Source organism: Spermophilus citellus (genome assembly GCF_964194105.1).
Source record: "Spermophilus citellus genome assembly, chromosome: 18".
In the NCBI taxonomy this organism is placed as follows: Eukaryota; Metazoa; Chordata; class Mammalia; order Rodentia; family Sciuridae; genus Spermophilus; species Spermophilus citellus.
This window is the reverse complement of record NC_138200.1, coordinates 52,253,491-52,281,237: the sequence shown is the minus strand read 5'-3', so window position 1 is coordinate 52,281,237 and position 27,747 is coordinate 52,253,491. Positions and strand designations below refer to the sequence as shown.

Below are 27,747 nucleotides of genomic sequence, written 5' to 3'. Positions count from 1 at the left end.
TGCATGTAGGAAAGATTTTTTTTTTTAAATTTTATTTTCTGTAAAACTCTGTAAATAAAATACAAAACCAAGGGATGTGGTGAGGCAGAGGCAGGGTAACCAGGCCCTGGACACTCTGTGGCAAGGGATGTGCTGAGCCGAGGCTGGGAGGCACTTGACTTCGGGCACTGACTCTGCCAACCCCAAGGGCAACAGAAGAATATATTAGATTTTCATTGATAGGAATCTGTGGGGAGGGAGGGGTTTCTGGAGCCAGCCCTCACCCACCCTGCCAGTGCCTGGTGAGCCCTGAAAGTAGGGGCAAGGAGCAGTAGGAGTATGTGTATGGAGAGTTTAGAATGCTGTACTGGCCATGCTGCTGGGCCCAAAAATTCGAGGCAGGGCATCCAATGACTCTTCCAACCGTCGGTGAGCAGACTGTCCTTCTTCCCCTGTAATGCATGAGGATGAGATCAGGAGTGGCCCTAGACTCATCCTGTCCCTTCTATCTCCAGCCCTATCTCACCCTATTCCCATAAGCTAAGATGTCCCAGAATCCACCTGACCCACGTCGTCCATCTCCTAGCCTTACCACACTGCTGCAGGCTCTGACGGGCAGCTTCCCTTACAGCTTCTGTGTCTGTTTGGCACAGGTACACCAGGGGCTCAATGCCCTCGGGAGCCTATCAGGGAACAGAATATCAAGGTGGGTTCAGTGAAGCAGGTAGGAAGGGCCCAGGGGTGGGGGTGCCAGAGGGGAGAGAAAAGGTGCATGGGTTGTCAGGGTTCACCTTGATACAGCCCAGGGCCAGGCAGCCAGCTACTCGGATCTGTATATCTTCATCTTCAAGCTGATCCAGGAAGCACAGGAGGGCCTGGGCAAGAGCAGGAAAGCAGATTTTATCAGATAGTGGGAACCCAGGACCCTAGTCCTTGCCTTCAAGGAAGCCCTGCCCGACTCACCCTTTCCCGGAAGGCAGGACCCAGGGACAGGCTCCGGAGCTGGGTACTGACAGCAGCCATGACCTTGTTGTTGCCATGGACAAGCAGGGAGCTGAGGGCCCGAAGCCCATCCTTTTGCAGACGCCCCTCTGGTGCCAATCTTAGGGCCTTCAGCACAATAGCCTGGTCATCAGAGTTCAGATTCCGCACCAGTAATACTGAAAGAAGGAAGGAAATGAAGAGTTGGGACAAGGTGGCAAGACAGGAGCCTCCTAGGATCAGAGGCCTTGTTCTTAAGTCTCATCCACACCCTCAGATACACCCATTTTGTGATCAAGGCCACTGCCTCACCCTCCTCAGCAGTCTCAGTTACATAGGACTCCATGGAAGGGCTGTCCAAGGCTTCCACATAACTCCAGAACTGGAAGATAGTGAGCTGCTCCCCAGGGCTTGGTTGGGGCCTCCTGGGCAGTTTCTGCCCCAGGGCATCCTCCAGGAACTTCACACACACTGTGGAAGGCAGTGCCACAGTCAGGATGGGTCCAGGCTTTTAGTAGCAAAAGAATGCTCCTGTCCCATGCTCACTTGCAGAGTCTCCCTGCCTGCACACCCTAGCCACATGGGCACAGTCCTTTGTTATTTCTCCCTAGCACTCAGCTCATATGTCTGTTTGGGTTAACTTGGCCTTCCCTGAGGTCTCTGTCATCAGGGAGCCAAGGAAGGACAGAAGGGACAGGTAGACAGCCCACTCACCAGCCTCGGCTAAGCCTGGCTGGCGCAAGGAGAGACGGGCACCATACTGGCTGCAGAAGGTGAGGAGCACCCGCTCCACAGGGCAGATGAAGGGGCTGAGTCCCTCTGTGCACTGGTCCCAGAAGGCCAGGAAGCCGGGCCGAGAGGCTGAGAACTGTACCACTGTGGGGAGGTGGAAGGAAGGGGGTAGGAAATCATCAGCAACAGGGCAAATGGAGGAGGGGGCAGACAGACATGTAGATAGGAGTGGGGTAAGATAGGAGCTTCAAGATGGGCACCAGAGCTCAGGTGCATAAGGGCCCTTACCATCTTGGGCAGAGGTGGCAGGGATCTCCCATAGCCTGCTAAGCTCGCATACTGCCTCAAGCACTCGGGCTTCCCGCAGCAGCCGCTCCAGGGCCCATGCCTCCTGGCAGCGAAGGGGCCCAAATGTGCCCAATTTCTGAAGAACAGGGGTGGCTGAGTAGTTCAGACCCTGGGTAGAGCTTGGGAGAGACGGAGTCCAGGGACTACAAGCAGAAGCATGCATTGGAAGAGACTAGGAGGTGGGGAGGGAAATCAGAATGTGGGAGGTCTTCCATTCAGCAAGAGCTAAATGCCAGAATCTTGGGACATTAGGGTATGGAACTCAGAGGAGGCAGGATTAGAGTGCAGGCTCTCTGGAACAAGGGGTACAAGGGAAGGGCAGAGGAAATAACACTAGCCTCACCAGTAGGAGGCGGCTGCAGTGGTGTAGATGCTGGACCAAAGCAGCATCCAGAGCTGGACACCCCGTGCTGAGGGGACAAGCACTGGGTGAGTCTGAGCTGTCCTCAGCCCCAGCCTCCTGGTGGTTGCTTGGAGGCCTGAGAGAAAAAAATGGGGTCAACCCCTCCAAAAGCAAACATCACCATCCGGTCACCAGTTTTATTAAGCTCCTCCCATCCCAGAATGAAAGAACACAATAATGCACAGATAAGATAATTGGTAAGTTCGAGGAGGAAGGGGCTGCAACCAGCAGGAAGTAGCAGGGTTGTCAGTTTGCCCTGTGGCACCTCCAACTAGGACCCCAAGGAACTGCTAGGGTTGGGATGGGCAGAAGTAAGGTGGAATGGTTTCTAACATGAGGACTGTAAAGGGTGCACGGCATGGGGCCAGAACCAGGGAGGGAGGAGGGACTGGGCACGACTCTCAAACCAGAGTTGGTAAGGGTCACTCCAGGACTGAGAGCTGAGGGATTGGGACCTCCAGGAGAGTTGGGATTGAGACAGAGAGGACCGATGCTGGAGCATGCAAAGAATGTAGGGATGCACTGAAAGAGCTCCTTCAGAGGGTAGGTCCAAGGTGAAGCCAACAGAATGAGGAGGAGCAGGAGGCTCACAAGCTGATGGGGACCGATGGGGGAGGGACTCATTGCAGAGATGAGGAGCTGGATGGCCAGAAGCACTGGAGATAGATGGGGTTGGAGACATGGGTATCAAGGACACACATGAGATATACATGGGAGGAGTGATCACAGCTGCCAACAAATCCATCCTCATGCACTCTACCTGGCCCCACTTCACTTGTTCCCACATCTGCTCCTCCACCTGACATAGCCTTACCTCTTCCCCTTCATCACTTTCCTCTCATTAGCCCCCACAGTCTTACCTGTCCCCAGGACCATCATTGTCTTCATCTTCATCTTCATTGAGGAAGCTGAAGCTCTCCAAGGCATGCTCCACAGTGATGCTGAGACTGGAGGCTCGGCTGCGAGTCAGGCCTTGTCTCTGCTAGGGTAGTAAAGCAAGTGAGAGCTGCTGCTACTACCTGGCTGTCCTCCCTGTGCTGCCCCAGCCCAGCTATCCCAGCCCTCCTTACCAAAAGCAGACTCTCCAGCCGAGTCACCTCCTGCTCCAAGCCCTGCAGCTCTGGAAACTGGCCACGATAGTCATCCAGAGTAGCCATTACAGCCCCCAGGGCTTCCTCCAGTCTCCTGTCCCTAGTCCCTTCAATTGCAACTGGGACTGAGGCTTGATTAGCTGTGGCCGGGCTAAGTTCTGAATGCTGGGGTATAGGAGCTAAGGGTGAGGGAGGGGAGCTTAGGTTCTGAAGGATGGGCTCTGGGGGATCTGGGGCAGGGCTTATGAGAGGTTTCCAACCAGAAGAGACAGGACTTGGGTAGTAAGTGCTGGAGGCTGTGGGTTTTGCCTGAATACAGGGAGTGGAGGCTGAGTAGCTACAGGGGTTAGTGCCTGAGAGGGTGACATCTGTAGAGAGGGTGGGAAGTATAGCAGTGTCCCCAGAAGTGGAAGAGTTTACAGTTGTAAAAGTGGAGTGTGTGGTTTGGACTACTGGGCCCATAGCATTGCAGGTAGGACTTGTAGTGGTGTGAGTTGACATTCTGGCTTTGTTTGTGGGGCTTGCAGTGGTATGGGTGGGACCTGCAGTGGTATGGATAGGACTTGTGGTAGTATGGGTAGAGCTTGTAGTGGTATGGATGGGACTTGGAGTAGTGTGGTTCCACCCTGCCATGGTCTGGGTTGGGCCTGTAGTAGTGGGGATAGAGCCAGTAGTGGTGAGGGTAGAGAGCAATGGCTTGGTGGTAGAACCTGTAGTAGTGGACATGAAGCTTGGAGCACTATTGATGGGGCTTATGGCACTACACGTGGAGTTTATAGTGGTATGGGTGGGGCTTGGCAGCTTAGAAGGGCTAGAATCTGTGGCCTTATGAACTGAATCTCGATATTCAGATGGGACAGGGTCTATAGATGTGGACATGGGGCTGGTAGTACTGAAAGTGGGGCTTGTGACAGAATGGCCAGTGTCTGGGACAGAAGGAACACAATTGGGGCACTCCTGGGTGGGATCTAGGTGTATAGGTGAGCTAGGCCCTAGGGTTAGGCTTTCTGAACCCCCAGCCTCCACTGAAGCCTCAGCTAAGGCAGCGTCCACACTGGCCTCACTGATGTGGCTCAGAGTCCGGCTATAGGGGGCATGCCCATTGGCTAAAACTGGGGCCATGGCCCCCACCTCATCCATAGGCCCAGAGCTGAGGGTCTCAGGCCTTCGGAAGGCAACTTGGATGGGCAGAGGTTCAGGCTGCTGCATCAGGGGCCTGGGGGCTGATGAGTGGCGAGCAGTGCCTGAGAGCTGTGGGCTAGATGAGTCATCTGAAGATTCAGATGACAGGGACCATGCTGTTCCATTCTCCAGTTCCTCCTGCCGCCTTAGCATATTCTAAGAGAGAAGGAAGAACATTTCAGAACCATCCCAGAAAAGCCTCTGGGAAATGAAGAGGCCTAGGTCTGGACCGTCACTCACATAGAAGGCCTGCTCCCGAAGTGAGGGTGTGTCTGGTGGGCTCTGGCTATAGGTGGAGAAGCGCTTGGTGACAGTGGAAGCTTTGTTGACAGTAGAAGCAGTAGAGGGTTGGTCATCCTTGTCGAAGGGGCTGAGGAGGAAGAGGCCATTAGCAGTGCCACAACCCTTCTGGCCCTGCCCCTAAGATCTTTAGCTCCACCAACCTCCATGTGACTTCTAGGCTGAGTTTGATGGTGCCAAGGTCATTGATGTCCACAGCTACAACCTGGGGCAGGGCAGCAAACAGATCCTTGGTTTCACAGGAGACACTGCCCACAATTACATGGTTGGCCAGGCCCTTCAGTTCTGTCACCTGTAGCCAAGAATGTACAGTGGGATCACAGGGATGCAGGGGCCATGAGTTCCTGGTAATCAGAGATCTGCATATGTGTAGATGGTCACAGGGTCATGAGGATTGGAATTCTCAGGGTCATAGAGCCATGGAGGCTTGAAGCAGTCTGGTAACATGGAGATAATAAAGGTCTGAGTTGGTAGGGTCATTGAGATCAAGCGAGTCATAATCTCAAGGGGGCTCAGGGGATCAATATTCAGAGTCAGAAGATCATAAGGCAGTTATAGGATCAAGGAGACCATGAAGATAGAAATCACAAAGATTGTTCTCAATGACACAGAGATCATCACAGGGTCATGAAGGTCGAGGGGTCATACATTCACAGAGCCATGGAGCCATGAGGACATCACAAGGGTAAGGGTCTCAGAAGATTACAAAGGGGTTCACAAGGTCATGAAGTTTACAGAACCACAGTGTCCTACAGACACTGGCAGAGAAGTCACCTTGATGGACAGGAATTCTGTGAGCAGAGGAAGAAAGACGGTTTCTTCACTGTCCCACACCTGTTTTCCACTACCCTCAATGCGGCCCCGTAGTTTCCAACGCTGACGGCCATATTTCATGCAGATCTGAAGAAATAGGCAGGATGAAGCAACCCTTGGAGTTGCAGAGATGCAAGGGCCATGACCTCCATCCCCCCGCCTCCCCTGGGCATCCTCATACCTCATACTGATCGCCTACACACAGCCTGGCAAAGCCGGCCAGCCCTGGGAGTAAGGGGAGAATTAGATGTGCCATGTTGAGCACACTCCCTCCTGATTCCCATCTGCCCCCACAATTTAGTACCTTTCATCCGGAGATGAAACTCGCCCAGCTGTGCCTCCAGCTCGCTCTCCAGCATACACATGCTCTGGGAGGAAGGGGTAGGGACAGGAGGGAATGAAGAATCAATCCCTCTCACCAGCCCTGCCACACCATGCCTACTTCAGTGACTCCTCTCTCACCTCTGTATACTCTCGATGTCCCCGGGTGGCCTCAGCTAAGCTGTCCCGGGCCTCTCGGCTCCCTGGAGATCCAGTGCTATAGGCGCGGACCATGTTGTAGGCACCATCCCGGAGACGCCGCTGGACACAGTATGCTTCATAGAGCTCATCGATCTGAGAAAGTGAGGGGGGAACTGAGAATCATTACTGGGGTTGCTCACTCAGAGACTTGTACCCTGCCCCCAATTTCCCTATGCTGCCCAAAACCCACTCCCATCCCTCTCTGCACTCATGCTGCACAAGTACCTTGCTGGCATGGAACTCCAATCGTCTCAGGAAGCGTTCAATGGACTTGACTTGCTGGGGGAAAGGTGGGTCAGGAGGGGCCATAGGCCCAAGGCCCCTTCCCCTCTCCATGAGCCAACCCCTTCCAACACTATTCTATATTCACTCACCTTGTCCAAGTCATATAGAAAGCCCTACAGAGAAAAACAAGAAGAGGTATTTAGGAGGTATAACGAGGACTACACCAGGGGCACTTGCCCACCCAGACCTTCAAGACCCAGCAGAAGCATTCCCTCCTCTGCAAGCTTTTCCTTTTTCCCCAGGAAAAAACCCTGGCCCTCTCCTTACTACTATTACACTATTACAACATATTCTCCTCTTGTCCTGTCTGGGGATCCAACCTCCCCCACTGAGAGCTTCTATGAGCAGCACTGCTCTCAAGTAGAAAGTGTGCACAGCAAAGAAGTTTGGAGAAATGCCCTCGGCCTTTCCTAATATTCCCTTTTCAACTCATACCTGGACATAGTTACCACAGAAAATAGCCCAGCTGTCACACAGGCTGGCCCTGCTCAGCCCTCACAATGGCAAAGGCAAAGGGCATTAGCCCAGAGCATCCCTACCATCACTCACCAGACGGGAGTTCCTCTTGGACTCCTTTATCTGCCCCTGGAGTTTCTCCTGCTCTTGCTGGTGCACTTCCAAGTAGGCTCTAGAGAAAGAGGTGACAAGAGTCAACTCACTTCTCCAGTCTCTAGCTGCCTAAGGTTCTGACAGTAGGAGAGGGTGCCGAACTGGGGAAATGTCTTACTAACACAAAGAGTTAGGGACTTGGGGAGGAATCCTAGGACAAAAGGTGGGAGGGGAGTTGCTTACGTCAGGCCCTGCTTAAGGGCAGCATACACCAGGTCCAGCCGCTCTGGCTGCGGCACCTTAGGGGCTGGGTGAGCCACAGAAAACATCCTGGACACCCGGGAGAGCGTTGGGGGCTTTCGTGGAGGCCCCGGCGGGTTGAAGACTTGGAAGTTCCTGAAGAAGAGGCTGCCTTAAGAAAAGGACAAGCAGGAGTCCCCCAAACCCTCACTACATACCCAGTCCCAATCCCATCGATTCTCTTGACCCAACCATTGATTCCCCTCCACTGCGTACCTGGGCCCGCGCTCGTGGCTGCCGAGGACGCCTGCGAAGGACTGGCTCCTATTGACCCGGGCACTGAGCAGGCGGCGCTGCGGCCGCACCGACAGGGACATCATGGAATGAGTCCTCGCGGGGCTCCCTAGGGATGGCGGGGGTGGGGTGTCCAGCACCAGTCGAGTCCCTGAAGCCCCCACCCTGCGGCCGAGTCCCAAGGCTGGAGGAGGTCCTTCCAGTCACCAGGTACAGCCCCAGGGAGCTCCTGCCTTGGTCTTCCTAGCCCGCCGGTCCCCACTCTAATGACAGGGCAGCTGCGGGCGACTCAGCGTGGCCTCGGCTCGGCCCCCACTTCCTGCCGTGGTGAGGACTCCGCCTGCCCCGGGGCAGGAAGGTGGGGTCGCGCAGGGACCCTCCTCCGGCTGGGAAGGGGCAGGAAAGGGGCGGAGCGCGCAAAGAATGTGCGGAAGCGCCTGTTTATCCGAGGGCGGGGCGGCCTCTCCAGCCCTGCCCCTGATCGCCCCCCCCCAAGTGGACCCGAGAGCTAGTGCCCCCACCGCGAGAGGCCAAGGGAGGTTACGGGGCGGGGCAGGGAGAGCCCAGTGGAGCTACCGGACAGGCCCGGCCGGCACCGGCCTGGCTGCTGCGACTCCTCTGTCCAGAGTAAACTGCTCCCCTAGCTCCCACCCGCTCCCAGGCGCTGCGACGCCAGGGCCCTCGGGGCTGGGTGCCGGGGGTTTCCCAGAGTGGGGGGCAGTGCTGAGAAGTGCCCCGCCTCCTTCACTTTCCTGTGGTGGCTGAGACCTGGAAACTGAGTCACGGACACACCCCTTCACCCTTGCCTTTGGCAAGGAAGGATCCTTGGCAAATCCCACCCGCTCCGGCGAAACACGCAACCCCTGGCCCCCAGAATCTGGCCTGCATCCAACGTGGCCAACCCCGAGACTTCGCAGCCCCAGGCTGGGTCCTACCTCTCTTCTTGGCGCTCATGGTAAGTATTAGACAGTCCCCGTCCCGCGCTCCTTCCCCGCGTCCCTGACCGCCAGGGCCACTAGGTGCGGGCCCCACTGGGCTCCGCGCTCGCTCCCCGCCGCTCTGGCTTGGCTCCTCTCGTCGCCTCCCCCCGCCCAGTTCCTGCCGCCTGACTCAACCCGCCGGGATGGGGCGGGACCGGCCGGACTAGGGGGGCACCAGGCCTCGGCCCGCCTGGTCTCTGGGAGTGGTGACCAGGGGGAGAGGACTGATGAGGCTTGGGGTCAGGAGTGCGTGTGAAGGGAGTTGAGCACGAGGATGGATAGAATGAGGAAACCGCTGGGGACAGTTAAGACTATAGGTAGCTCTAGCTGGGCGTGGTGGGCGCTCCTCACAATCCCAGTGGTTCGGGAAGCTGAGGCAGGAGGATGGAGCATTCAAGGCCAGCCTCAACAATTTAGGAAGACCCTGTCTCAAAATAAAAAGTAAAAAGGCTGGGGATGTGGCTCAGTGGTTAAGCGCCCCTGAGTTTAATTCCTGGTACCCCACAGCTAGCACCAAAAAAAAAAAAAAAAAAGTAGGTAGCTCTAAGAGTGGCTGTTGAGGGCTGTGGAGTAAAGTCAACATACAGAGGGCTGAAAGCTGGGGTTCTAAGTGTGTGAAATGTAGAGAGTTGGGCGTGGGGGAGGGTGGAGAGTAAAGTGCTGAGTATGAGAGATCTGGAAAGCTGAGTAGAGAGAGGGGCTGAAAGTGTGGGACTAGATTAACCCCATATTATATGTTACTTTCCCAAGAAGGAGGTGGAAAAGGAACTGGGTGCAAGAATCCCACAGCCCCCTGCACCACTACCACTCTGTACCCATAAGATGGGTGCTCAGTCTGGGCCCTCCTCTTAAGCCCAAGAAAGAGAATCAGGTCCTACTCCCCCATCCAGGGTCTTATCTCTAGCTGGAGCTGCATCCTAGGGCTGAGGCCCTGGTCTTCTGGTCCCCAGCTCATGGGCCCCTTAGGCTCTGAATTCCCTTGGTGCTTGCTCCCAATATCTCTTTCTTGACTATCTTTGTCCACCTCCAGTATGGATAGAGATCACCATGTCAAGGGTCCATTGGATACCCCATCCTCTGACCATAGAGGGGCTGGATGCTTCCTACTCCATAGACACTCCTGCTTCTTAGGCCCAATTCTGCCACACTGTGTTTACTTTCTCACCCAGCCCAGGTTGGGTTCAGGAGTCTAAATATGCAATAAACCCAACAATCCCCTTACAGATTCAGCTATAAGAGGTCCAAGGACCCCAGTTCAGGAAATGCCATCCTCTTCTACTACCTTGGAGACTAGGTACCATGCACCTACTGGTGATCTATGCATTCCCACAGATTGTCCACCCAGTCAACATTGACCATTCTGCTCCTTTCGGCCATCTCCTTGGGAACACCCCAGCCTTATCATCTGCTCTTGAATGCCCCTTTCCTAAACCACATCCACATGTCCACAGCCTCCAAGCTCTCTCCATCACTCTCATTTCACCTGATTTTTACCTGAGACCTCTGGTCCCTTGAGCCCTTAGCTCATTTATTCAGATATTCACTAAGTGACATACTTGAGCCAAGTATGTGCCAGTCACTGGAGATACAGCCTAGAATTTCACAGACACCACCCTGCATGAAGCTCGAAGTCCGCCTCTGCTTTCTTTCTCTCTGCCAGCTCCCTCCTACCTTCTCTATCTTCATTGCTTACCCTCCTCCCAGCCTGCATCTACTGCCACCCTTCCATCACTTGCCTGCTGCTACTATCCTCAGCACTCTGTGCCTCTATCCTACCTCGCAGAAACTAACCCTGGCAACCCAACTCCCTGTCTTTGCTGCACCAGCATATAGCCTGGAGGGAGCTGCCAAAGGTCTTGGCACAGCAGGCTGGCTCAAACCACAAAGCAATTCTCAACCTCAGTCAGTCCTTACTTCCCACCTGGTAAATCTTCCTGTATGACCCAAGTCTCTTTCTCCCTTCTCATAGAAATGAGTGTTTCAGATTTTCTCCACATGTCTCCAAGCTCAAGTCACTCCCACATGAAGTGAAAACAACCCTGGAAACTATCCAAGTGTCCATCAATAAACAATAAGAATTACTATATACCAAAAAAAAAATGAAAATATACCATTTCATGCAGCAATATGGGTGAATCTTACAGTGAGTGGGGGGAAAAGGCACAGAGAGAACTAATGTATGATCCCCTTGATAATGAAGTTCAAAAACAGGCAAAAGTAATCTATATTGACAGACGTCAGATTGTAGTTACCCTTGGATTGCTGTGTCTGGAAGGTGGCACAAGGGGTCTTCCAAGGTACCGGCAATGTTCCATTTCCTGCTCTGGGTTCTATTTCCTGATCCTATGTGGGCATATTTCTTTGCAAAAAAATGTATCAACTGTACACTTATGACATATATACTTTCTCTCTCCCTTCCCTCTCTCTGTGTGTGTGTCTATGTGAATATTAAAAAAAAAAAAAAAAAAAAAAAGGATCTCACTGTGTTTCCCGTGGTTGAATTCCTGAGCTCAAATGATATTTCTGCCTTAGCCTCCCGAGTAAGCTGGGACTAAAGGGAACATGCCACCATACCTGACTACTTACTGTATATATATATTTGGATTTAGTAATAAAGTTGGATTTATATGAATAATATAAGGGCTGGGGGAATAGCTCAGTGGTAAAGTATGTGCTTGCATGCTGAAGGTCTTGGGTTTGATCTCCAGCAGCGCCTGTACACCCAGGTAAATAAGTAACTACAAAACGAAATAACCTCCTGTGGACCTTGTGTCTCCTTCCAGCTACCCCATTCTTCACCCCATCTCTAATCTCCTTTCTAAGCAGAATTTCTGGAGAAGCAGTCCACCACATTTTTACTACTTTTCTCACCCTGGTCCATGTTCTCCACCCTTCCCTGACTGGTCCAGACAAGGTTACCAGTGACTTCCCTTTTGTTGAATCAATCCAGTGTCTAATGTTTAGTCCTTATTCTGCTTGATCTCAGCTAAAGCTTTTGACTTGGCGGGTCCTTTTCCCTTCTTTAAACCCTTTGTCCCCTTGAATTTCAAGAGGTAATAAACTCCTGGTTTTCTACCTTCTGCTCTGGCTGCATATTTTCTCCCTCCCCTCCCCTCCCCTCCCCTCCCCTCCCCTCCCCTCCCCCCCCCTCCCCCTTCCTTCCTTCCTTCCTTCCTTCCTTCCTTCCTTCCTTCCTTCCTTCCTTCCTTCCTTCCTTCCCGTACCAGGGATTGAACTCAGGGACACTCCCCAACCATTGAGCCCCATCCCCAGCCCTATTTTGTATTTTATTTAGAGAAAGGGTCTCATTAAGTTGCTGAGGCTGGCCTTGAATTTGCGCTCTTTCTGCCTCAGCTTCCCAAGTAGCTGGGATTGCTGGTGTGCACCACCACACCCGGCCCAACTGTTCATTCTTTATCTAGTAACAACACTCTGTTCTGAAAATTTCAGTCACCTGGTAATGCCAAAAACGCTTTTTTTTTTCTTCAGTGCTTTCTATATGCCAGGTACTGTGCTTTACAGATACCATCTAATTCTGGCAACAACACTATTAATTTACTTGTATAAATTCTATTAACCCCATTTCACAGCTGAGAAACCTGAAGCTAACTGCCTCTGTGACCTCGTGCAAGACACTTCTTAAGCTTTGGACTTCAGATACCCCTAAAAATGAGGCTAATAATAACAACTGTTACCACTACCTTAGAGGGCTGCTGGGATGACAGATAACTCCCTTGTGTAGGGAATGTTTGAGAAAGGGAGAATTGTATGTGGGGTAGGAAAGTTGGGGTAGACATCCTACCTCTCACTTTTAGCACACAACCATTGTGAACTGCTGTCATTATTAATTATTATTACATAGCTAGTAAGTGACAGAGCCAGGATTCAAACTCTATATCTTTAATATTCCTTTTTTTTGGACTCTTGAGAAACATTCTCAGCTACCTCCTGCCCCAAAGTTAAAGCCCACACTCTTTAACATGACCATAAGGGCCCTTTGAGGCCTATCTCCTCCCTGCCAATGCCCTGCCCCCCAGCAACTGTGAACCCCTCATACCTGAAAGGTTCTTCAGCACCTAAGCAGCAGCCCCCATTGCTCCTGCCCTCTTCACTATTCTCAGCCTAATCAACTCTTCCTTCTCCAGATCTGACCCTCTAACTTCTTCCTCCAGAAAGTCTGCCTGGAGTTGGTTCCCCCTTTGGGGGCACCTCCATAGCTTCCTCTCTTTGACCCCAAGGCCACATAACTCAGTTGTCAGTTCTTCTTTAGGGTTGGTCTTTCCACCAGACTGAATCCTGTGGGAGCTGGCGCCTGTCTGCTTGGCTTCCTACTGTAACCTCTTGGATCCTCCACCAAGGCCTCAGCCCCTGGGAGATGGAGGAGGAAGGGAGCTGAGTGGGGCTGCCTGAACACAGGAAGAGGATCCTGACCTGTTGGAAAGGGGTCACTTATAGGAGAGTTGGGGTTGGCTCTGCTGCTCCACCTACTCTCTGTTACCATCAGCAAGTGGGGTACTGCTTCTCCTGAAGGGGGGGGGGCAAGGTGGAAGGACCCTGGGATTCTGTCTCAAGCATGTTGATTGTCCCACCAATTTTCTTTCTCTTGCTAGAGCTCTGCTGCCACCTATACCCAAGTCCCACAGAAAGGAGGTTGTGTAACTGCTGGTACAGACTCCCCCTTAATGACCATCAAAACGTACCTCTGACTGACCATTTCAGAGGGTGGCTAGGCAGGATCTCCCCTACTGAGGGTGGATAGGAAGGACTTAACTCCTTGAGCTAAGGGAGAGGGGGGCCATGTCAGCTGGTGAGAGCAAGGGTCTGAGTTCATGTCCTCCCTACAGTCTGGTCTAGACATGGGAAGGAACTCAGGTCCCAGGTCATGAAAGGTTAGGGGGCTTGCAGCACAGCCAGACCAGGGCAGCAGTGAATGGAACCCTGACCTGTCTGCATGACATCATTTATTGGCCCCCCAAAATCTCCTATAGCCAAGACTGGCACACCCTGTGGGGCAGAAGGTGCGGCCAGGCCACCGGCACTGCCCAGCTCTGCGGTATGCCAGGCCAGCCGCCTGACCGGGAGTCCCCCGTCGAGCCCCGCCCCGCTGTAGGGCAGCCCCAGGCAGAGGTAAACAGATACTAAAAATAATCTGGGCCTGGGGCGGCTGCAAGAGAGAAGGGGGTCGATCCTGAGTCTGCCTCTGTCTCTATGGCAACTGCCCCAAACCCGGCTGCTGACGTCATTCCGCAGCTGCCAACCAGAGCGTGTAGGGAAGAAGGGAGGGGGTGCTGCGCGGCCTGGGACCCCCCACCCCGGAACCGGGCGGAGGCGGCCTGGAGGCCTCACTTCCTGCAGGCCTCCTCCCTGGTCAGCTGGTCACATTCCCTGTCCCGCCGCACGCTGGGAGCGGGGCGGTCTCCCCCGAGCTTAGTCTGAGCCGTGGCGGGGGAAAGGGGCCGCGGTGACTCACTCGCGCCCTCCCCGCCTGCTTTTCCAGCTGAGCAGGACCCAGCCCGACACCCTGCGTGCAACCCTTACTCCTACCCAAGCCCAGACCCTTGGGACGATTCATCAGGCTTCTCTCTCCCGTCGCTGCCCACAGGACCCAGGACCCGTAGGGAATTGCAAGAGGGAGCCATGCCAGTCCTTCTTGTTCCACTGGAGGATTTTATACTTTAATCCTCAATTTTCACACACTCACCACAACGTCAAATACTACGAAGATGGATAGTGCCGAGGCAGAGATTCAGATCTAATTCCCGCTTCTCCCCAAACCGGCTGTGTGACCTTGAGAATGTTACTAACCTCTCTGGGCCTGCTTATGCATCTGCCAGATGGTCATAACCCTCCTCAACAAGCCGTGCCTGGGCTGATTGCGGCAGGCCCAGGGCACAGCCCCACAGATAGTGGCCAGGGCACCGTTATTGTTATATTGGACTGCACACTGTAGGTGTTGGGGGTGGGGGGCAGCCTGGACACATAAGAAGTGGCTTGGAAAGGTCAGTAAGAGGGTCAGGCTTCAACCGGGACAGGAGGTCAGAAGGTGCTGAAGATGACTTAGCCTGGCCTCTAGCCCTAGTGAGCAGCCCCTTCCCCAAACCAGTTCTGCAGGGTGCCCAGGCCTGGCTGCTTGCCGAGTCCCCACAGCAACCTCCATTTCCAGGGTCTGTTCCAGGACCCCGCCAGGACGATTTTCTCCGGATTCATCTACGCCAGGTTTGGAAGGAGAGCACGGCCTCGGGCCAGGCTCAGTCACCGCGGTCCCCGCCTCAGAGCGGATTAGATCCTCCAGCGGGGCCAGGATAATTAGCTCATCTCGGAGGCCGCCTGCAATCCCCCTCCCAATAGATCAGCCTTCCCCTCCGCAAGGGCCGCGAGCTCCCAGAGAGCGCCCTACCGAGGCCCAGGCTGGCGCCTCGGCCCACCCTCCGGCCTGATCCACCCCAGGGCACCAGGGCACCAGCCACCAGGGCCTTGCCGTGGGAGGCAAGGAGGCAGCGTCTGGCGCTGCTGTCCAGAAGGCGGCGGCTTTTGTGGAGCGAAGCTGTGTCCTTCGCGCCCGGGGGGAGGGGAGGAAAGAACAGCTGCAGGGGTCCCAGGAACCAGGCAAGGAGGGACAGGGCCGCAGATCCCAGATCCACCGGGCGGCGCCGGTGGGAAAAGCACCGGAACCGCCGCGCCCGCCCCCCTCCCGGGCTTCGGTCCCCGGAAACCGCGCGGACACTCACATGGCTGCGCTGGGCTGCGAGGACCTCGCGCTCTCGGTGCGCGCTAGGCGCTGCCCGGCTTGGTCGCGCCGCAGCTGCCGCTGTCGCCGCCGCCGCCGCCGCCGCCGGCGCCTGCTCCTCCCGCCGCCCCGCCCCTCCCTTTGCCCGCTGGGCCCCTCCTCCGGCGCTCCCCCGGCTGCAGCACCCCTGGAAGCGCCCACGGCTCGCTCCGCCCTCTCGGGTAACGGGGCAAGCTGGTGGCCCGCCCAGTCCGCCAGCTTGTTGGGAGAGGAGATCTTGGCAGACGCAAGGGCGTCCGCGGGAATGGGGTAGCTTTTTGGGAGCCACACGCAGATCTTAAAGTGAGAACGCTAAGGAACCCCTCCTGTTAGTTCCTCCCCAAGTCCCTACTGCTGTAGAGACCTTTCAGACCCGGTGTCTGTGGCCATCTGAAATGGGTCTAGTGCCGTTTGTGTTGGTTTTTGGGAAGGCTAGAGGAAGATTAGAAGCCTAGCTATTTGACACCTTCTGTGTCCAGACCATGATCCCCATACCTCCCTGCTTTTCAGCCGGCCTCAGTTTCCCCACTGTGAGATCAGGCTGCCCTTTCTGTCATTGTCTGGCTGGTAAGCCTGGGCTCATAGCTAGATCATGCATTCACCGCTCATTGGGTTTTGGTTCCTGGAGAGTCGCAGGCTGTGCTCCTGGGGCATTGGTGGGGACCCTGACAGGATTCTTGTTTGCAGACTTGGGGCACATGTTGGCCATGGGGGCCAGAGCCCATCTTTCCTAAAGCCTTCACTGGCATGCTAGCTCTCCCCAGGAGTAGGTCGAGGTGGAGCTAAGAGCCGATCTCGCCCTCGGTTTAAAGGCTAGCTCCACTCTCCCACCCCTCCTATATTAATTAGATACAACTGACCTCCAAACCTGGGCACCCTGAGTCCCCACCCGTAGTCCTGTTCATCTTTAGAGGCAAGTCAGGCATACCCAGAAGTGGCAGAGGAACTTTAAGAGGTTTTTAAAATATCTGTCTCTGACCCATGTCCTGAGAGCTTTTTCTGACAATCCAGTATGGTAGAGAACCTCTGGGCACTGACATCCCCTCCATCCCAGGCTCTTACCAGAGACACCCCTCAGCCTCTCCCAGTTCTCCACTTCTCCCAAAGCCCTCATCTTAGTCTTCCTTTCTCCAGAGCCCCATCTGTTCCAGAGCCTTGGACCCATCAGTTCTCATGTTTGTCTAATGATACCCTCTTTTTCCTTTGCCCTCATCTTTGCAAAGCACCATTTTTTTTGGGGGGGGGGCAGGCCATAGACTGAACCTCATTGGAATTCTCAAAACTGGCACCAATTGGCCTCTGACCACCTCTAAAGTCACCTCCTCAGCAAAGCATCCTCCAAGCCCTTTCTTTGCACATCCCCTCCTCTTGCCACTCTCTATACAGCTTCCAGTCAGTTCTCTTCATGCCACCACTCACCAGGAACAGGCAGTAAACATACCCATGTATGCTCTGGGGCTTGATTGTGGGTCTCAAAGTAACAAAGAGACAGGAACCATAGAAGTCCTTGACACTATTGTCCTGGATTATAGCGGAAATTTGGGAATTTTTGTTTCTTTTGCAGTACTGGGGATTGACTCAGGTGCTTTACCACTGTGTTACAACCCCAGACCTTTATATTTTCTTATTTTGAGACAGGGTCTCTCTAAGTTGCCCATGCTAGTCTCAAACTTGAGATCCTCCTGTCTGGAGTTACAAGATATGTGCCACCACACCCAGCAAGTGAGTGTTCTGTCATTCATTAATTCAACAAATATCTCCTGAGCATCTAGGGCTGGGCATACTGGTCGCTGGAGTGACGGTGGCATAGAGCTATGGCTGTCCATATGCCATTGCCCAGGGCTCAGTAGAGCACTGTCTGAAGAACTCTTTCTCAGTCCAAAATTCTGGAATTCCTTTTCTAGAAAACACCCACATTTCCATTATTATTATTTTTATTATTATTATTAGTAGTAGTAGTAGTAGTAGAGATCGAACCCATGCATGTAGGCCTCATGCATGATAGGCAAGAGCTCTATAATGAGCTACATACCCAGCCCTAAAATCTCTGTTTTTTTAATACTTTTTTTAAGAGAGAGAGAGAGAGAGAGAATTTTTTAATATTTATTTTTTAGTTTTCGGCGGACACAACATCTTTGTTTGTATGTGGTGCTAAGGATCGAACCCGGGCCACATGCATGCCAGGCGAGCGCGCTACCACTTGAGCCACATCCCCAGCCCCTAAAATCTCTATTTTTAATGAATAATTCCTTTATTCTTCACAATCAGTCAGCCATTCAGTCCTGTGTCTAGCCACATCTCTCCATTGCCACAGCTCATACCAAGTCCTCGGCTGCTATCTGTTCTGGCCTTTCTGTCTCCACTTTGTCAACAGCATCAGTGATCTTTTAAATCAAGAACTGGATCACAGGGCTGGAGTTGTGGCTCAAGCGGTAGCGCGCTGGCCTGGCATGCGTGCGGCCCGGGTTCGATCCTCAGCACCACATACCAACAAAGATGTTGTGTCCATCGAGAACTGAAAAATAAATATTAAAAAAAAAAAAAAGAACTGGATCACAAACCAGCATGATGGTACCCACCACTTGTAATCCCAGCAATTTGAGAGGCTAAGGCAGGAGGATCACAATGTCAAGGCTAGCCTGGGCAAATTGGAGAGAACTTGTTGGAAGAAAAAAAAAAAAAAGAAACGAATAGAGTGAAAGAAAGAAGATGTAGCTCACTGGTAAAGTGCCCTAGGGTTCAATCCACAGTACCACAAGAAAAAAAAATCGGATCATGTTATTGTTCTACAAATCATGAATGGATCATTTTGTTCTGCTGAAGAGGCTTCAGTGGTTCCCTATTGCCCTCAGGGTAAGTCTAGACACTGATGGGCCTCAAAGGCCCAAGATCTGGCCTGAGATGATCTCACCTCCTTATCTCCCACCTATTTTACACCTGGTCTGCCTTACACCAGCCTGCCTGTAACTTCCTGAACATTGTCCCTACGTTTTGGCCTCTGACTTTTCTCTGTGCCTCCCTTCTACCTGCAATGTTACTCCCCCCATTCTCTTGAAAAACCGCTCAAATGTGCCACCTCAGGGGACCTGTGTCCTCTTGAAGCACCCATCACTGCCTATTTTCCTTGTCTGTGACCAGAACCAAGCTCAAATGGGGCTGCAGTGAATAGAGGGAACACCTTCAAATTCACCTGGCCCTCTCCCCCTGCCCGTGGTCTTGAGAGAGGGAGGGGCAGCATCTGAGGGCCAGACACTTTCCCAACAACTACTACCCTGGATCAGAAAGGATACAGCAGAAACCCTTATACAAAGGAGACACCTGAAGCTCAGGAAAGGCAGAAAGTTTCCATGGTGTTGTGGTTAGGAAGGACTGAGTCTGAGCTTCAGCTCAGCTCTCTGAGTCATCATCAGTTCAGCTCTGCCTGAGTCAGGCATGCTCTCTGAGCACATCCTCCGCCTTATGCTGTGCTGGGAGCTGGGCCCAGCAAGGAATCATGGGCACTTCTAACCTGGAGGAGTTCATATTCTTGGAAGGGCAGACTCAGGCCTGAGAAAAATCCCTCTAACAGATGGCATAGGATGATGAGAGCCCAGTGAACCCCAGGTGCTCACACATGGTGCTGTTCCACTTTAGGAAGTCATGCAGTTCATTTCCCCAAACTCAGAAAACCAGAGATTCACCTCACCCTGCTCCCTAGCCTCTATGGGTTACAGCCCTCTGATGGGCAGCTTCCCCCCAGCTTTCTGTGAAGAGAGAACAGAAGCCTGCTTCTTACTGTGGCTGTGGCTATATCATTCGCTCATTCTCCAGATATTCAGCAAGCATTTGTGGAATACTTGCTGTATGAACACCAATGGTGGGGTGCCCAGAGGTGATGCTGCACTACACTCATTCCTGCTCTGGTGGCTCACAGTCAATCAGAAATGGTATGATTCCAAGTCTCTGTACCTTCTCTGTCACCAAAGCAGGGTGAAGGGAAGCTTGGGCCTAGGTGATGGGTGAATGCACCTTTCTTCAGTGAGGTGGAGGACCAGGTGATAGGGAAGATGACATAGTTAGTTTGAGCAGGTGGCGTCTTAGGGCTCTGGGTACCATCAAAAAGAACATGTCTAGAAGGCAGCTGGACATGTGGATAAAGGAAAGAGTCTCCTGGGATGGAGACAGCTTTTGAAGGAGACAGTGGTCAATCATATGACCAAGCGGTCAAGTGAGATAGGACCAAAAGTGCCAGAAAAGTAGGCTGATAGTGCACTTTAGTGTGTGGTGCAGGCAGAGGCATGTTTGAGAGGGCTAGGTGTGGGACTATAAGCCTATACCCACAACTTATCTCCACCCTCCATCCCCCACCTGGACCCTACTTTCCATCATGTATGTTAAAGGTCAAGTACCAAGATGCTGACCTGTGTTTAAGTCAAGGCTTTACCACTCCTGCTTTTCTTGGAGCCTCTTCTCCTTTCTGATGCTTTAACTGCACCCATCCATTCACTCATTAAAATTGCAAATTGAAGCTGGGCACCTTGGTACACGCCCTCAATCCCAGTAACTCCAGAGGCTGAGGCAAGAGGATCACAAAGTCAAGACCAGCCTTGGCAATTCATTAAGATCCTCAGCAATGTAGTGAGATACTGTCTCAAAATTTAAAAAATAAATAAATAAAAAGGGCTGGTGATGTAGTTCAGTGGTAGAGTGACCCTGGGTTCAATCCCTAGTATCACCCCTCCCCCCCACACAAACAAAAATTCAAATTGAAGAGGCACTTCATCTCATTAATAACCAGAACAATGCAAATATAAACAAGAAGACACCCGTTTTTGGCCTGAGATTGGTAGACCAGGAGAGTAGGGATTGATTTGAGTGTTTCTGAGTAGTGTATTCAGTATATTTCAGGAAGTTAAGTGCAAATCTCCCTTTCATCCTGCCATTCCTCCTTGAGAAATTTATTCCAAAGAAATAATTGTTCAAACAGGAAAAGAATGGTGCCTGAGATGTTGATTACTGACTTGTTTGACCAGCGCTAAATGGATAGCACAGCTTATCAGTAGGAGAAAGAGGGCTGAAAGTTTTGTTTTTTTTTTTTTTTTTTTGATGCTCTGAGTTACTCTGTTGCCATTAAAAATAAATGTCAGGCACATACTGAGCATCTACTCTGTGCCTGGCATTGTTCCAGATGCTGGGACACAGTTGTGGACCAGATAGGCAAAAACTCTGATCTCAAGGAGTTTATACTCTAGCTCAAAGAAACAATAAATGAATTAACCTATAGATAAGATGATTTCTTGGTTTTTTTTTTTTTTTGGTGGGGGGGATTTAACTCAGGGGTGCTTTGCCACTCAGCCACATTTTTATTACTCAGCCCTTTTTTATTTTTTATTTTGAGACAGGTTCTCACTAAGTTGCTTAGGGCCTTAAGTTGATGAAGCTGACCTTGAACTTGAGATTCTCCTGTCTCAGCTTCTGAGCCTCTAGGATTACAGGTGTGCACTACTGTGTGCCCAGCTAGATAAAATGATTTCTGAGAGAGAAGAGCTGTGAGGAAAACAAGCCATGATAATGAAGTTTGGAGGGATAGAACTAGGGGTTACTTTTTCCTGGTGGTCAAGGAAGTCCTCTATAAGGTAGTAAAATTGGAGCTGAGACCTAAATGACCAGGAAGCACTTGTGGAATGATCTATAGGAAGAATGTCCCAGTAAGATGAAACAGCAAGAGCAATGACAAGGAGGTAAGAATAGGTTGCTATATTCTAATTATGTAGGTTGGAGGAGATGGAAAGAGGTAAGGTCAAGTCAGGGTGGGGAGCAAGCATTTTATATCTATGAATATGGAAATGTGCTCAACACAATAAGCATAGTGGAGTGGAGAAGGCTCCAGCACTGCCTGTGTAGCAGGAGTGTCTTCAGGTGGACTGCATCCATTGGCCCTGAGTGCTGTCAGTAGTGACCATCCTGTCTGAGCATTGCAGTTTCACTTGGTTGGCTTTTCTTTGTCTTTACTTAAACTAGGAAAGATTTGCAATGAACATGGGATCATTGAAAAAGCAAAGCAACTTGGCCATTACTTATTGGGGAATCTCCAAGTTGGCCTCTGCACTGGGAGGTGTAAACTTCTAGACCGGGTAGGCGGCTTCCCTGGGGACTCGCCCAAGAGTGGGCAGTCTCTGCCCTTGTCCCTACTGGTCTACCTTTGGCCTCCAGAGGGAGCTGTGAGCAGGGCCATGCTGAGCTAGGGTGGGATGTCTGCTTGTCGGTCCCTGAGGGCTGGGATGGGCGTCCTTCCTTCCTTCCTGACTCCCTTCTCCTAAGGGACAAGTGGGAGGGACGTCTTTGCTGCTTCCAGATCATGGGACGAGCTGTCCCTCCGGTTACCCTTTCAGGTCAGGCCCCAGAATGCCGACGTGTGTGGTGTGTAATTTTATTTCTGGGATTACCTACCAATAGGAGAAGGGTTCTGACAGAAACTTGGGAGGTGTTGTGGTGCAGAAGGCCGGAGCCACCAGGCATCTGGCAATCCCCTCCAACTATGGGACGGTGACCTCGGCCTAGGATCCCCAAATTGCTGACCCCTGCGCTACCTCCGCCTAGTCCAAATCTAGAGTTGATCTTTGGCGCCACCATGTGGGAAGTGTCCGCGCTGCAGTTATAGGCTTGCCCAAATACCGCCAACTCTAGGGCTGCCCCATGGCCTCCAGCCCTTTTTTTGTGAATAGATAGTTACTGGTATGCAGTGACCACCCAACCTGTTCAGTCTGGTGCGTTGGCCCTGCTCATACTTAAACCTGGCCGCAGGTCAGGGCCCTGGAACACCACTGCCACAGTTAAAACTGTCTCCACATCCCCAAGCCTTTTCAGGAGGGTAAGTGCGCCCTGTTACTCCACTTCGCAGTCCTCCCCTGCTTCAAGCTATTCCAGGTATAGTGCTCACAGCCAGTTCTCCTCTCTTCGGAAGCTCCCTTTGACGTCTGTGACTACTCCTCCTGGGTCTTCTGAACTGGCTCTTTTCCTGATCCTTGGGGGCTGGGCCCTCTTTCCTTTTCCTTAATACTTCTCTCTGGGGCATCCCAACAACTTCCAGGCCCCCCCCTTTTTTTTTTTTTAAAGAGAGAGTGAGAGAGAGAAAGAGAGAGAGAATTTTAATATTTATTTTTTAGTTATTGGCGGACACAACATCTTTGTTTGTATGTGGTGCTGAGGATCGAACCCGGGCCTCACGCATGCCAGGCGAGCGCGCTACCGCTTGAGCCACATCCCCAGCCCCAGGCCCCCCTTTTTTTGACCCCGTGATTTCTAGAGTCTCAGTACCTCCGTCTTTCACTCCATTCCCTGCCTTAGAACGACCCTTGAGCACCCCAAATTTATTGTGTAGTCAACCCCATCTCCTCTCCTTAGATTATTCCTCCTGACCCTCCGTCAGCCCTTAAGGGAGCCCTCTCCTCCCTACCTGTGCCACCGTGCCCTTGGCTAGGCCACAACCTGCCCCTCCTGCCTGGCCTTAGTGTCCTTGTTTCATCATGCCCATCCATTCTCCACAGAACAGCTGCATAGTCTCTGCATGCGATGAATTGACCTCCTCACTTCCCCACCAGCCCCTCATCTTTCGCTATGTTCCCCTAGAAGGTCCTACCTCTGGTCAGACTGAACTTCTTTGTGGCCCCTGAATACACCCATGCCTCCCCATCTTTACACAGGCTAGGCTGAACTCTTTCATCTGGCTAACTCCTTCTTACCCATTAGGTCTCAGCTAGGAAACAACTCTCTTTCAGATAGCTTCCCTGGGACTCATGCTGATCAGGATCTTCTTTCTTTGCCCTTACAGCGCTTCAGGCTTCCTTCCTCACTTTCTGCAGCCCCTTTCAAAAGGATCACCAGGGCTCTCCACTCCAAGGCCAGATCCTCGTTGCATCATGTGACTCAACTTGTGCCCGATTCCCACACTAAGAAGGTGCAGATCTCAAAAGCCACTGAGTTCCAGGAGAGCAAGGCCATACTTGGGAGTCACCACAGTGAACTAGTGGGGTAAGAATGGGATGGGACCCAAGGGTCTTACCTTCCTGTCCAAGGCTCCCTTGTTCCCCTAGATGCCATTGTAAGCTGAATTAGGATCTTTGAAGGGCTGAGGGACCTGGACCAGAAGTGAATTGTCCTGGGGGAAAAGCAGCCATCAGCCTAGGCTCCTGAGAGCTGAGGGTGCTGTCCCAGGAAGCCAAAGGGTCTGCTGGTGTGCATATGGCCACAAGTCAGCACATTTGATAAAAGGACCTAATGAGTTTCCCTTCACCTACAGGGCTGCCCAGAGGGAGTGCTGGCCTATGTGTCATTCAGGGAGGACCTGAATTCCTAAAGGGTCCTGGTTGCAGCTGTTAGGTCCCCAGTTTAATTATTTCTAACAGTCACACAGAAGAGAATGTGCTGATATGGGACTTCCCCCTCATGGCCTTGGCTTCCCACGGATCTGATCTCTCCAAATTATTTTATTCCCACCAGACTAAAGTCTGAAGATCAGCCTGTGTTCCTTCAGGCCAATGCACCCTCATCCGTCTCCAACCACATAGGACTCCTGGCTCTCCCTAAGACTGATTTAGGTGGTCCCACCTCAGACCTTTGATCCTGCTATGCCCTCTGCTTCATGGGTGGGCCTAGCTCAGGGAGCTCAGTAAACCCTGATGAACAGAATTGCTCTGTAAATAAACAAAGCACCAAGCAAGCTGCCTGGTACTTAGGAGATGCTCTCTCCACCTTACTAAATTTGCCCAAAATAGAATATAAAGGATCCATTTAGTCTTTTGTTGTTCCTGTTGTCTTCTTTTATTGCAAAACAAAACAAATACAGAAAATTGCATAAAACAAATGTGCAGCTTATGATAAAGTAAACCTCCTTGGCCCATCTAGTCTATTCTTGTACTCAGTTCCCAAAATTACTCTCCTTGCAGTTCTTGCAGCTTGCTCATTCCAGCCTCTGCCTGGAATTTATTCTGACCTTTATTTCTGAACATTTCCTCCCCCAGGTATAGAGAATCTTCCAGGACTGCACAGTTGCCTTACATCCTTGAACTTTCTTCCTTGTTGCTCAATACAAGTGCGATTTCTTGCTTATTGGCTATGAGTCTTGCAGGGCTGGGGACCATTGTGCCTCACTCAAAACTCCATGTCACAGGAACTTGCTGGGTGCTCAATGAATACCTGATTGGAGGTCTTGGGCACTGGGAAACTATCTCCCTGTTTGGTAACTTGCCCGGTCCATGCCATCTTGGTCAGTTGTTTTAAATTGCCCAAAGACACAGGCTTTCTCTTACTTGAGCTGTCTGGATCCTTGCAATTTCTCTAGTCTTTCTCATGTTGTTTTTCTCCTGAGTTCCCAGAATAACATTACATCTTAACAGTTTCACACTAAAACTGAAAACCTTCCCTGTGATTCCTCCTTACTTATTTCCTGGAATCTGCCTTCCAGCTCCCTTAGCTTATAAAGCCCATGACTCATTTACCCAGCCAGCCATGTCTTCTCCATTGGGATTTCTTGCAGGAAACCTGAGAGCAGTAAGGACATAGTTTTTCACTCTACCCCCTCTTAGCCCTTGCATTTCTTATCTAAAACCCTAGATTTGCTCTATCATGAGAGGCAGTGGAGTTGTTAGTTGCCTTGACTTGGGTCATCCTCATTAAACTAGAGCCCTGTACCTGCAGGGGCTCAACTCAGAACCTTTGCAGTTTCAAGATCCCCAATCCCAAGGACACAAAATCACCTTATTTCCTTACTGAGTTTCCACTTAATGGCAATTTTTGGTGTTCCCTGGAAATCTAGAAAACTATAGGAATATTTCTAATGTACTTTCAAGATGCCAAGCTTCTTATCCTTCCTAGGCACTCAGAAATTACTCCCACACATACATAATTTCTAGTTTAATTTTCTTTCTAAACCTTTCCTTTCCTTCCCTCCCTCCCTCCCTCCCTTTCTTTCTTCTTTTTGTACTTGGGATTGAACCCAGGAATGCTCTACCGCTAGCTTACATCCTCAGCCCATTCTTTCTTTCTTTCTTTTTTTTTTTTTTAATTTCAAGACAAGGTCTCACTAAGTTGCCAAGGCTGGCCTTGAACTTACAACCCTTCTGCCTCAGTCTCCCAAGTCAGTGGTGTGTCCAGCTGCATTTGAACATGTTAGAAATCAGAACTGGGCTTGTTGGCTCATGCTTGTAATCCTACAGTTTGGGAGGCTGGGGCATGAGGATCACAAGTTCTAGGCCAGCCTCTACAATTTAGTGAGGACCTGAGAAACTTATGAGGCCATGTCTCAAAATAAAAAATAAAAAAGGTTGGGGATGTTGCTCAGTGGAAAAGTGCCCCTGGGTTCAATTCCAGGTACCAAAAAAAAAAAAAAAATCAGAAATTAACTAAGCATGGTAGTGCATGCCTGTAATCTCTGTTATTTGAGAGGCTGAGGCAGGAAGTTTGCAAGTTTAAGACCAACCTTAGCAGCAGCTTAATGAGACTGTGTCTGAAAATAAAAAAAAAAAAAAAAAAAGGGATGGAGATGTGGTAGAGCACTCCTGGTTCAGTCAGTACTGAGGGAAAAAATGTTCAAATGCAAACTGCAGACTCAGTAGTCTGCACATAGTCAACCTTCATATTGGCCATTCCCTGAAAATTTGTCACCTGTTAAAATGAGAGGGGTTATGCAGATGTTGCCACACTTAGCTAGATGTCCTTAGTGTGTGTGTTATTGTGAACTTTGGGAGAATCTGTTGTAGTTAGGTTGGGGGTAGGATTGCATTTTAGGGGCTCTTGATACCAATTATGAATGGCGCTAATATCTGCTAATGATGTGTAACATCTCAGTGGATGTTTGAAAGACTGGGTGTGTATTTGTGTTGAGTTCCTGAGGGTTGTCAAAGGCACTGCTTAATTTAAAAAATGCTTTGCAAGCTGAGCATGGTGGTGTACACCTTTAATCTCGGCAACTCGGGAGGCTGAGGCAAAAGAATCACAAGTTTGAAGTTAACCTGGGAAACTTATCAAGACCCTGTCCCAGGGCTGGGGATGTGGCTCAAGCGGTAGCACGCTCGCCTGCCATGCATGCAACCCGGGTTTGATCCTCAGCACCACATACCAACAAAGATGTTGTGTCCGCTGAGAACTAAAAAATAAATATTAAAAATTCTCCCTCCCTCCCTCCCTCCCTCTCTCTCTCTCTCTCTCTCTCTCTCTCTCTCTCCTCTCTCTCACTCTCTTAAAAAAAAAAAAAGACCCTGTCCCAAAATCTTAAAAAAGGGGTGGGGGTGGGGATGTAGTTCATGGCTAAAAACCCCCTGAGTTCTAGCTCCAGTACCAAAAAAACCCAAAATACTTTTACAAATGTGTCAGTGAAATAAAGCTGAGTGATGGCATGTGGACAATGAATTAATTAGGCTTCAATTAAGTTTAAAAAGAACTTTGGAGAAGTTTACTAATTCTGATCATCATCAATAATACACCAGACATTCCTTGTACCCTTCCTCCCATCATATGAAAGTTATCAGAACCAAAATGGAGTCACTCATGCCAAATCTTAACAAAATAGTGTTAGGATACCATAAGGAAGAGGGCTCTCACACACACTTGTATATGACCAAAACTATTACAAGGTCTCTCTGAAAACCATAACCTTGCACAAAGGCCTCCACAACCTTATACAACTTACCATACTTCAATAAAGATGCCTACCCAGCAACTGCCTATTCAGTGTTGGACCAATGTAACCCTCGTTGGTGATACTTGTAGCCAAGGATAATCATTTCAAAACAATGTATGTTACCTTTCTCATTTTGCCTTTAAAAATCCTTGTCTTCCTGCCATGCATGGTGTGCACACCTGTAATCCCAGTGACTCTGGAGGCCAATGCAGGAGAATCACAATTTCAAAGCCAGCCTGGGCTAAATAGCAAGACCCTGTCTCATTCATAAGTAAGTAAGTAAGTAAGTAAGTAAATAAATAAATAAATAAATAAATGGAGTAGGGATATAGCTCAGTAGTAGAGTGCCCCTGGGTTTAGGACCATACGTACTTACAAAATGCCCTTATCTTCATTTGCCTCCCTAGGTGTGACTGTGATTCATCATGTCATATATATCCTTCATTGTAATTCCTCATTTATTCCTGAGTAAATTAAATTCTTTGAAGAACCACTTTTTGTGTTGTTATTTTAGTTGACACACTTGCTCTGCCCTGATGTGGGAACATTTCACTCAGGTCATGATTTGTGGGCCTCAAACTGAAATGCAGAGTGTATCATTCAAAACTATTATTTTCAAGATAGTG

General features: G+C 50.9%; 1 protein-coding gene and 1 long non-coding RNA gene across 10 annotated transcripts; one reads left to right on the top strand and one right to left on the bottom strand.

Moving 5' to 3' along the window:
• RIPOR1 (RHO family interacting cell polarization regulator 1) lies at positions 1 to 15,597 on the bottom strand (the record flags this gene model as incomplete). Of its 6 annotated transcripts, none has more annotated exons than XM_081274976.1 (22): positions 1 to 431; positions 572 to 662; positions 771 to 854; positions 943 to 1,139; positions 1,273 to 1,431; positions 1,675 to 1,836; positions 1,981 to 2,116; positions 2,384 to 2,519; positions 3,304 to 3,425; positions 3,514 to 4,872; positions 4,957 to 5,086; positions 5,160 to 5,308; positions 5,791 to 5,916; positions 6,011 to 6,054; positions 6,134 to 6,197; positions 6,292 to 6,444; positions 6,577 to 6,630; positions 6,726 to 6,749; positions 7,186 to 7,264; positions 7,429 to 7,581; positions 7,702 to 7,828; positions 15,428 to 15,597. In XM_081274976.1, the coding sequence occupies 21 exons, from the start codon at positions 7,803 to 7,805 to the stop codon at positions 334 to 336; spliced, it is 3,624 nt and encodes a 1,207-aa protein (XP_081131102.1). In that variant the 3' UTR covers positions 1 to 333. The 6 variants fall into 6 exon arrangements, with proteins under 6 accessions (XP_081131102.1, XP_081131101.1, XP_081131106.1 ...); XM_081274975.1 differs by lacking the exon at positions 15,428 to 15,597 and adding an exon at positions 8,655 to 8,812 and having other exon boundaries at positions 3,304 to 3,422; XM_081274980.1 differs by lacking the exon at positions 15,428 to 15,597 and adding an exon at positions 8,655 to 8,673.
• On the top strand, positions 11,933 to 27,747 carry LOC308638032. Of its 4 annotated transcripts, XR_014019726.1 has the most exons (5): positions 21,699 to 21,836; positions 22,249 to 22,315; positions 23,276 to 23,475; positions 27,313 to 27,392; positions 27,529 to 27,747. It is a non-coding gene; the product is annotated as an uncharacterized lncRNA (long non-coding RNA). The 4 variants fall into 4 exon arrangements; XR_014019728.1 differs by lacking the exons at positions 21,699 to 21,836; positions 22,249 to 22,315 and adding an exon at positions 11,933 to 14,915 and having other exon boundaries at positions 27,529 to 27,744; XR_014019729.1 differs by lacking the exon at positions 22,249 to 22,315 and having other exon boundaries at positions 27,529 to 27,743.